The sequence below is a fragment of the Trametes versicolor genome, assembly GCF_000271585.1.
Source record: "Trametes versicolor FP-101664 SS1 unplaced genomic scaffold TRAVEscaffold_4, whole genome shotgun sequence".
Classification (NCBI taxonomy): domain Eukaryota; kingdom Fungi; phylum Basidiomycota; class Agaricomycetes; order Polyporales; family Polyporaceae; genus Trametes; species Trametes versicolor.
Genome location: NW_007360324.1, coordinates 3,334,323 through 3,343,743, shown reverse-complemented (window position 1 = coordinate 3,343,743; position 9,421 = coordinate 3,334,323). Strand labels below are relative to the sequence as shown.

At 59.6% G+C, this 9,421-nt stretch overlaps 2 protein-coding genes across 2 annotated transcripts; both read right to left on the bottom strand.

Annotated features, from left to right (window-relative positions):
• Nucleotides 1–361: 361 nt before the first annotated feature.
• TRAVEDRAFT_46355 (uncharacterized protein) lies at nucleotides 362–1,043 on the bottom strand (the record flags this gene model as incomplete). The annotated part of the gene is made up of 3 exons (XM_008038240.1): nucleotides 362–496; nucleotides 556–949; nucleotides 1,006–1,043. The coding sequence occupies 3 exons, from the start codon at nucleotides 1,041–1,043 to the stop codon at nucleotides 362–364; spliced, it is 567 nt and encodes a 188-aa protein (XP_008036431.1).
• Nucleotides 1,044–1,558: 515 nt separating this feature from the next.
• TRAVEDRAFT_19587 (uncharacterized protein) lies at nucleotides 1,559–8,509 on the bottom strand (the record flags this gene model as incomplete). Its single annotated transcript, XM_008037857.1, has 12 exons — nucleotides 1,559–1,845; nucleotides 1,906–4,237; nucleotides 4,295–5,227; nucleotides 5,280–5,429; nucleotides 5,670–6,272; nucleotides 6,327–6,733; nucleotides 6,787–7,444; nucleotides 7,503–7,823; nucleotides 7,900–8,045; nucleotides 8,100–8,142; nucleotides 8,193–8,290; nucleotides 8,368–8,509. 12 exons carry the CDS (start codon nucleotides 8,507–8,509, stop codon nucleotides 1,559–1,561), a joined length of 6,120 nt encoding a protein of 2,039 aa, XP_008036048.1.
• Between the last annotated feature and the right edge of the window lie 912 nt (nucleotides 8,510–9,421).

Here is a 9,421-nt window from a genome sequence, read left to right as displayed (position 1 = left end):
CCTCGTGAGGTGCGAAACTGCACACATGTGCAGTTTCGCTTTTTTTGGGGGTGTCTAATGACGGAACATGCACAAAATGGTATACAACTGTTATGGCATCGTGTTTATAGAGCGATACATGCATCACGGGATGGTGCTATATACAAATATATTGGTAATAGGAGATGATGAGGTTGTAAATTGGGGTTGAGGGACAAGTACCGAGGCGCGAGGTCGCTATTAGGGGTATACTACTTTATTACATGGCCAAAACATGGGGTATAGACCCGCGTGCCAGACACGGTGCGCACAACCCTGCGCGCGAGAGGGATGGCAAAAGCTGTGCCAGCGGGCGCTTGGGCTTGCACGCGCGGGCGCTTGCCTAGCCATGGCGTCTAATGGCTAGGGCTAACCCTAGCGGAGACTTTTTTTGCGCCTGTTTATGGACGTTCATGTTGGGTAGGATGAGATCGAAGCCCAGTTCACGGCCAATGAGCAAGCGATGATCCATGTATACCTGTCCCCAGTTGCAGCGGTTGTCGGATAACAAACAATAATAACAAGGGCACCGCTCACCTGGCTCATCTTGAAGAACAGATTCGGATCCATGACGTCGAACATGTACTTGGAGTCGATGTGAAGTCGGTTCTTTTTGCTGAGCAGGGCGAGGGCGCGACCTTGGTCTCCATCCTTGTGCATACGCTCCAGGGTCGACATCTTCAGCGTGGACGTTGGTAGTCGGTCGTACAGCAGCGCCATCTCCGTCGTGTCGATATCCTCCGGAGGGATGCTGTGCGTGATGGTGTCTTGGTCTACGCCGTCGTCTGCGACCATTGTGATAGGGACCCAATCCTCGACGACCATTCCAGCGGGGCCTTCTGCATGGTGACCTACATTAAAGGCAGACGCGCCCAGTATAGTGTCTTCCAGTTGGCCCTCCAGCACCTCCGCGTCCTCCTCCTCGAGATCCCTGAACCAGGTCAGGTTGTCGAAACAGACACCGCAGATGTAGGGGGTGCGGCTTACGATTCTAGCTCATTATTCGCTCGGGGTAGGGGCGGCATGGTCGGCGAGGGAGTAGGGGAATTGTTCTACGAAGAGGACAGGATGGGGGATGGTGTTACGGGCGCGGACAGCTCTGTGGCCTCGTATAATCGACACAGGGTTCGGCTGACATCCAGCTGAAACAAACCCCCTGTGCGGCGCGCGGGCTCTGGAGCGATGACCGATACAGATCGCCTTGGAAATATACATACCCTGAACGGAAATCTTACCCATCAAATTGGACGGAGCGGAGGGTGGAACTGGCCATGGAGGACCCACCTCCGCCGCACCCATGGAAACTATATTCTATATAGGGAGCGGTGCACAAGATAGCCGGCGGGGCGGAAGAGACTTGAGGCACTCGGTAGATCGGGACGACACTACGTTGTCCAATGACAAGAAACGACGGGCGATATGTATTAGATGCGGACTAAGTAGATGCGAGGTACATGATGACTGGGGCGATTTGGGCGAGGGGCTCACGCGACGGCCGACGTAGCTGGTAGATATGGTAGTAGGTGCGGTCAAACAACGTTCAGGACGCAAACTCGCGCATGATCTCTGGATCCTCGTCCTCCTCCGCAGCGGGTTCGGAGACGCGCTCGAGCGGCGCCGCTCGCGTTGCCTTGTTCCCCTTTGCCCTCGAGCGCGAGGGCGGCGGGCGCGAGCTGGTCGCATCCGAAGCAGCCCTACCACGCCGCGCGCTGGTGCTCGCCGCGTTGGTCGCCGTGAACTTGCGAGGTTTCTTGTTGACCGGCGAATCCTCCGGTGACTCGACCATGGTGCGCTTGGCCGCGCCAGCCTGGAGGCGTTTCGAGGTGCCTAGAAGATGGCACAATGGTGTTAGTACACGTGCTACAACCGCTATATGACAGAACTCACGGGGAGCGGGCGTCGGCGTAGACGGCGGCTCCTGCATCGAGGAGGAAGGCACCTCCGAGGCGCCGACTTGCGTTCCCTGAGGGGGGGCCGTCCCATGTTGCTCCTCAGCGCCAGCGTCATCCTGCGTGGCTTCGACGAAGTACTTCGTCAAAGTGAGCGGGTCCTGGATCGCTGCCCGTAGAAGCTCCGCCGCGATGACCTGCGGTCCCCGTTCGTCGTCCGAGTACGGGGCCTCACCAATCTTCGCGGCATCCATGCGACGCACAAGCTCAGCCCTGTACGAGTCATGGAGGGAGGGGCGCAATCCAACAGGTGGGAGTTCGACGACTTGCGTGCGCATATTGCCGACCGCTGGGTAGGAGGCCAGCGCGAGCGCGTAGTGGACGGCCTTGAGGGGAGCCGTGGACGTCTCGCTGAGCCTGTCCAAGAGCTCGTCACCTTGAACGTCGGCCGCTTTCCAGGCGATCGAGACGTCGAGACCGTGGTCGATGAGGGGAGTGTCGTCGTCGATGTTGGGGAACTTCTCCAGGAAGCCGACCGCGCCCGACGTGAGATAGGCGGTGTGGGAACGCCCATCGCCCCGCGCTGACGAGGCGGTCGACTTGCCATAGGACCTCAGGTTAGCGGGCCGCTTCCCGCGGACGTCGCGCTCCGGGGCGGGGTCGTTCGACTCGTCACCCCCCTCGTCGCCCTCCTCGTCGCCCCCCTCGTCACCCCCCTCGTCGCCCTCCTCGTCGCCCCCCTCGTCGCCCCCCTCGTCGCCCCCCTCGTCGCCCCCCTCGTCGCCCCCCTCGTCGCCCCCCTTGTTGCGTTTGTTGCGCTTCGGCGCTGGGCTGTCGGAGTCCATGCCGGAGTCATCCGAGCTGTCCGTGTCCATCGCGGAGTCGATGGGGCTGTTTGAGGAGAAGAAGGAATCCTGCGAGGGGCCAGCAGAGCGCGACGAAGGGACCTCCCTAACGAATATCGTGTACAAGATAGTCGCGGCGATTCTGAGCTCATGTGCAGTGTTGGAGGGTGCCATCCGTTCAAACGCCTGCTCTAGCCTGTCGTAGTACATGTCATGGAAGTCAGAGGGAAGACCGATGGGGGGCAGGGTCTTGACAACGAGCGACTCGTCTTCGTTCTGGCAGCGGTAAGTCATCAAGGCGAGAGCCCACGCCTTCGGAAGCAAACTCTCGACGACCGGGTCCGAGATGTTGTAAATCAGGTCGATGTCGTCGGCCTCGTCGAGGGACTCCCACAAGTCTTCGATGTAACGCTTGGGGAGATGCTCTACATCAATGTCGTCGAGTTTGGGCATGTCGGACAGTTGAAATTCGGCGGCGGCGGCGGTGAGGCGAACCAGCGTTGTACGCGGGATGGGTTCATCGGGATAATTGGGGGCCAGTGCAGAGTGGATGTCTCGCAAATGTTCCGGCACCGGGTTGGATTCGTCGCCGCCCGGTTCGCGCTCGCCGTCTGCGCTGGCCTCGGGCGGCGGGTCGTTCTGGGCCTCCGGCGGGGCGTCCTGGTCGGGCAGGGGCGGCGCATCGTCCTGTGGCTCGGGCGGGGTGTCCTCGTTAGGCGGGGGCGCATCGTCCTGGTTGGGCGGGGGCGCATCGTCCTGGTTGGGCGGGGGCACATCGTCCTGGTTGGGCGGGGGCACATCGTCCTGGTTGGGCGGGGGCACATCGTCCTGCGGTTCGGGCGGAGTGTCCTCGTTAGGCGGGGGCGCACCATCGTTGTTGGGCGGGGGCGGGATGTGCTCGTGGGGCTCGACCTCCATGTCGCTGCTGTTCTCGACCTCCTCCTGCTGCTGCTGCTGCTCTTGCAAGCGGGTGCGGGGACGCGCAGCGGGGTCCACGGACGCATTCTTGTCGGTGTCCTCGTACTCGGAGTCGTCCATGTCCATGTCGTCTCCCGCAGCCTCATGCCCGGAGGTGAGCTTGCCGACGAAGTCGTCGTCGAGGAAGTTGTCGAAAGCACTGTCGGGATCAACCTCGTCCATTGAGACGTCTCCATCGGGTTCAGCCTTGGGAGGGTTGATCAGCTCCGGAGGTGCGAGCGCGATATCTTGTGGGAGTAGGTCCTGAATGTCCGGCAACGGCTGCGTGGGGTCGTCCTCATGGAGCTTCTTGAGTGAGGCGTGGAGGAGTTCGCGCTGGACGATGAACTCCTCGTAGGCGTCGATATCGTGCTCGCGGAACTCGCGCAAGGATGCATGGAAGTGAACGTCATGGGTGGAGGGAATGGCGGGATACGAGATGAGTTTCAGCGTCTTCTTCGGCTGCACATATGGCCCGGTCGGGTGAACCCGACGGAACTCCGCACGGTTCGCGTTGTGGATGAGTTTCTGTAAACGAACAGTCAGTCCGGGCAGGGCATGTGATGGAACAGAAAATGTCCTTACAGTGGCGAGTTCCTCGAGGACTTCACCCACACCGCCCTCGACGGTGTCCTTTTGCGTAGGCAAGTAGTGCGCGAGGGGAGACTTGACGACAGTATTGATGATCGTCCGGAGGCTGGCGGTGTACTGCTCCCAGCGATTACGCCGAGCGACGAGCTCCCGCAGCGCAAGCCTCTCTGCCGCGGTCCTCACAGCACGAGGGCCGTTGTCCAACAGACGGTCGATGATAACCTGGTCCCAACGACGACGGGGAGCTGACGAAATCAACGGAAGTGGGGGAGCCTTTTCAGGCACGACGCCGACATCTGAAGGACCAGCGGCGGCCGGCTCCGTGACGGGCGCGTCGACCTTGGACGGTGGCTGCGCGGACCGATTCCAATGCATGTCTAGGAACGTCATGAACTTCTCGCGAAGTGACTGGCCGACGTCGGTGGCGAGCATGTGCTTCATAGTCTTCTCGTACAACTTGTGAGCGATGAAGATGTGGAACGCAAGACCTTGCAGGTTCTTCTCGCGGTTCCGCAGGTCCAGGGCTCGCCATTCCAGAACGTTGACGGTGAGGAAGTACATGCACTCGTGCCTGTCCAGTGCGGCACGACTGAGCGGGGCAGTGACCACCCGGGGGATGCGGACCGCACGACTGCCCACCAAGGTCTCCACCCTGTCCACGCGGGGAGTATGCGCAGTCAAGATGGCGACCACGGCAGAGATCTCGTCCTTGTGCTCCTGCAGCCACCCTCCCTCGCCCAACACAGCGGCCCAAGGACTCAGGAAGCGTTCCCATTTCTGTCCGCCTTCCTGGGCCGTCTGGTACGCGTTGTTCATGGAGTTGAGGGACAGGTTATAGAACCGAGTTTCCTCGACGGTGACAACCTCCTTGAGTTCAGTGTCGGCGACAGTCAGCTGGGGGATATGGTCAAATATCCACAGCCACAACTAGGAAACCATACGTCAGTAGAGCGACATGAGCGAAATGTAGAATATGTACCGATGTAGGAAGGCCAGAAGTGTTCCTGATCATCTCGGAATCGGTCACGTACTCGCGCATGTGCGAGGTGTGGTCCCAGATGTCGACGAACCCGGTACATGTACCGCATTGGATACCCCTGTCGACCATGGGGTCGAGCTGTCTGCTGAGCTGGAAAGAATAGAATCATGTTAGATGAGAAGATACACACCAGCCTGTGGTTCTCCGTTAGCGAAACAGCACACATGTGCTGTTTCGCGCACGACTGGCGTACATATGGGCTCCGAAACACCACACGTGTGGTGTTTCGCGGGAGTCGCGGGCGTTATCGCGCGCGAAACTGCACACATGTGGTGTTTCGCGGGAGTCGCGGGCGTCTGCGGCCGGACGAAGAAGAAATCGAGTGCTTACCCATTGGATTGCCAACGACACTCCGTAGAGGACGTTGTACATGTCCTCGAGCATCGATATCGTGGGCCAGGGGAGGTCCATGCATTCTTTGAACTCGCGGCGGAATTCGATCCACTGGAGTCTTCCGAGCGCATACTGCTGGGCCTGGCGGGTAGTGTCCTTGGGCGGGATGTGTGGGTCCTCCTTCCACCACCGCCTGCACACCTTGGTCATCTCCTCCCAGTACGTTGCCATCGCGTCGACCCACTCGTCCGAACCGCGACATCCAAAGAAATCCTTCACGGGACGGACGTGTTTGACGTACAAGTCGTCGATGCGCTTCATCAACGTCGGGTGCCAGATCTCGCGCTCCTCAGAGACGGAGTTCTTCAAGAACGCAGTCTCGATCTTGCCAAACAAGTTCTTAGCCTCCTCGATCTTCGCGGGGGGCATGCTCTCCGGCTTGCGTATGCTTCTACAGTACGCCTGCACGACGAGGAACTCTCTGCCGTGGGGCTCGTCCTTTGAGTACGTCGAACCCTTGCCTTCGAGGAGGGGCCAAGCGCCGCTCAGAGACACGAAGTACATCTGGTCGACCAGGTGTGCAAACACGCCAGCCCACATCTGAACGTGCGGTGAGTACTTTGCGCGCGCGCCACGACTTATCAGAGGACTTACTGCTCCGACGGTGTTGTGCATCCGCACCGTGGTAATGCTGGACGTCTGCCTCACCTGCGACAGGGTGAGCCGTTCGCGGAGCGTCAGGAACTTGACGGTCTTGCCGTCGCAGACATAGCTCATACGCAGGATGTTGGAGAGAAAGTTGAACGTGTACGGCTCGGCGTAGAGCTTCACGTCGCCGCGCTTGACCGCGTTGTCGCCCAGGATCGGTGTTAGGACGTCGTTCTTGTACTGGGTGCTGCCGATCGCCATGGGCGTGTGGCTTCCCTGCTCGTACACGCGCAGGGCCTGGCAGATGTGGAAGTGGTGCCTCTGCATGGTCTCCTCCGCCGTCGACGGGTACGACTTCATGCTCTCGTTGGCGGAGAGGTAGACACGGACGCGCTGGTTGTTCTCGAGCTTCGCTGTAAAAACACATATTAGGACAACGCAATGGGGGCACTCAGAAGACACGTACCGAGGTCGTAAAACTCGAACACCCATCTGAGCGGGTCGTCCTGGAGAGCCAGAATATTCGTCCGGAGGTTTGTCAGGTACGCCATGGCCGCCTCTTTGTCCGCTTCGTTGCGCTTCGCCTTGAACAACTTCTCGATCTTGTCGTTCATGGCGTACGCGTCGTGCTTCAGCGCGATCTCACGATCCTGCAGCGCTCGTTGGCGATGTTGCCCGCCGAGGAAGGTGACCCATAGGTCGTTGACCTTGTCGGTCCATTGGACGACGGGACCGTCGCTGCTGTTGATGACCTCCTTGGTGAGCGTGTTGAGGTTGATCCAATCAAGATTGACCAGGACGGGGATGGGCCCCTTCCACGGCGAGATGCCGTGTTCGACGAACGACTTCTTGAGGATCTTCAGCTTCGACCCGTCGATGTCGCGCTTGTTCGTTTCGCCAAAGCTGAGCTTGAACGCCTGGCGGGAGTCCAGAGAACCGTAGGCATACCCGAGGAAGGCCTCTCGGGCCTCCTTCGCGCACAGCTCGTTCAGCTTCGCTCTCTCCGCCTCGCCAGACTCGGTGGCCTTCAAGGTGACCTTCGTGTCGCCGGGCTTGATAGGTCGAGAAACCGCGGGCTTCGCTTCCTCTCCGTCGGCCGCCTTCTTGCGAGACGCGCGTTTCTTCTACAAATGGTTGCAGTTAGTGTGTGGCTCTTCACCCGCGAGCAGCGCTAGTGCTCACCTTGGGTGCCGCGCCATCAGTAGGAGTCTTGCGCGGTGCAGCCGCTTTGCGTTTCCCCTTCGCCTTCGCGGACTTCTTCGGCTCGTCGACCTCGTCCTCGTCCTCTTCCTCGTCCTCGTCCTCGTCCTCGCCCGATCCGTCCTCGCCACTGGAAAGGACCTCGTCACGCGAAAGGATGACATCGGCGGGGGGGTCGCTGACGGCTGTCATTCGCGCGGCTGCCTTTGACGCGCCTGCCTTTGACGCGCCTGCCTTGGGACCGGCCGTCGAGGGCGCGGTTGCCCTCATCGCAGAGGCCTTTGCCCCCCTTCCAATCGCTTGCTGGACAGAATGTCAGCGATCGCGAACATCAATGAACACCGGCGCGGGGTGCGCATGAGAGGAGAAGATAACGCACCTGGCGCGGGGCCTTTGCGCGCTGGTCCGTGATGCTCGCAGTTCCTGCGCCGTTGTCCTGGCCCGCCGGTGCGCCACCAGTTGAGTCTCCTTCTTGCCGGTTCGATCTGTCCGCACGTTCGGAGTCTTCTTGCCCCGGTTGAGGAGCTGCTGTGGGGATCATTCAGCCGTTATTCGGTCCGATTGACGCGATACCTTTACCATCCGTCGGGCTCATTGTGTCCTTATCCGCGTTGTTATCGACCTGCGCAAGGTGAGTACGTTGTCGAGTTGGGAATTATGCATGGTACTGACGTTGCGCTTTGGCCGTACCGGGCGTGCCTGGGGACGTTGTCGCTGCTGAGATGGAGCGGCTGCCGGTTGTTGGGTGTTCTCAGACATGCGCTCGCGTTCTGCGCAGTGGGAACAGAAGCGTCAAGATCGTCAGATTGTGGGAAGGCCTCAGAACAAAGGATGAGAGGAAATAGACCTGAGAATGCGACGTGTGAGAAGGCAGATGATGAGCGGATGCGCTGGCTGAGATTCGGGCGCCTGTGCCATGTGCCCGCTACCGTGTGCACATGTTTCCTGTTCGAGACGCCTTGGCTGTTCTCCCTCTTCCCGCTGCCCATTCGAGTACCGGTGCGCACATCTCTTCCGCTCGACGGTATTTTATCTTGGACACAGATGTTTACAACGTTGTTTTACTGACACATCGCTCGGATGATGTGGAACATATCGACTGCATTGTCCCTCTCTCGCTTCCTCGTGCACACTCGCGTCGGCTGTCTCAACAATTACATTAGTCTCTTCTTCTCTACATTGTACTTGGTATTCCGTTCAATAGTCTGTTCTAAACAGCGCCCATACGACGTTTCGCGAACATCGTGGTAGCGTGAATGCCGAGGATATGTCCTGTCTCCCCCCGACTCGCCCTCGATACGCCTGCGAAACTGCACTCGTGTGCTGCTTCGGGGGGAGGCGCGACCCTTCAGGTACCAGCGAAACGGCACATGTGTGCAGTTTCGCAGCCGTCGTACGCCAATCATGCGCGAAACTGCACACGTGTGCGGTTTCGCCGACTCAGTACACCAGTCGTGCGCGAAACTGCACACGTGTGCGGTTTCGCCGACTCAGTACACCAGTCGTGCGCGAAACTGCACACGTGTGCTGTTTCGCGAGCGTCAATGTAGAGACGTCGCATTGGTCCCTCTCTGCGCCTGCCGTCTCGGCATCAGGGCAAGGCGATATCCGTCCGTGCATTTCGCCGGTCGTCTGCGAGACGGGTGGTTCCTATTTGGCACCGACTGTTACATGATATCTACGACTAACTGGGATACCTACACCGTGTCAGCTCGTCCGCCCTGAGCCTCTTCTCCGTGTTTCGGATCGCTTGGTCAACGCTACTGCACGGTCAGCATTCCGTTTCCACACGACTGTATCCTTGCTGACGTACCTATCCAATCCGATCGCGCCAGTAGCCAATCTGTTTGTGAGATGTCCCCGGGATCCGTTATCCGTTAAGAGTTCGTGTGCTCGTTGCC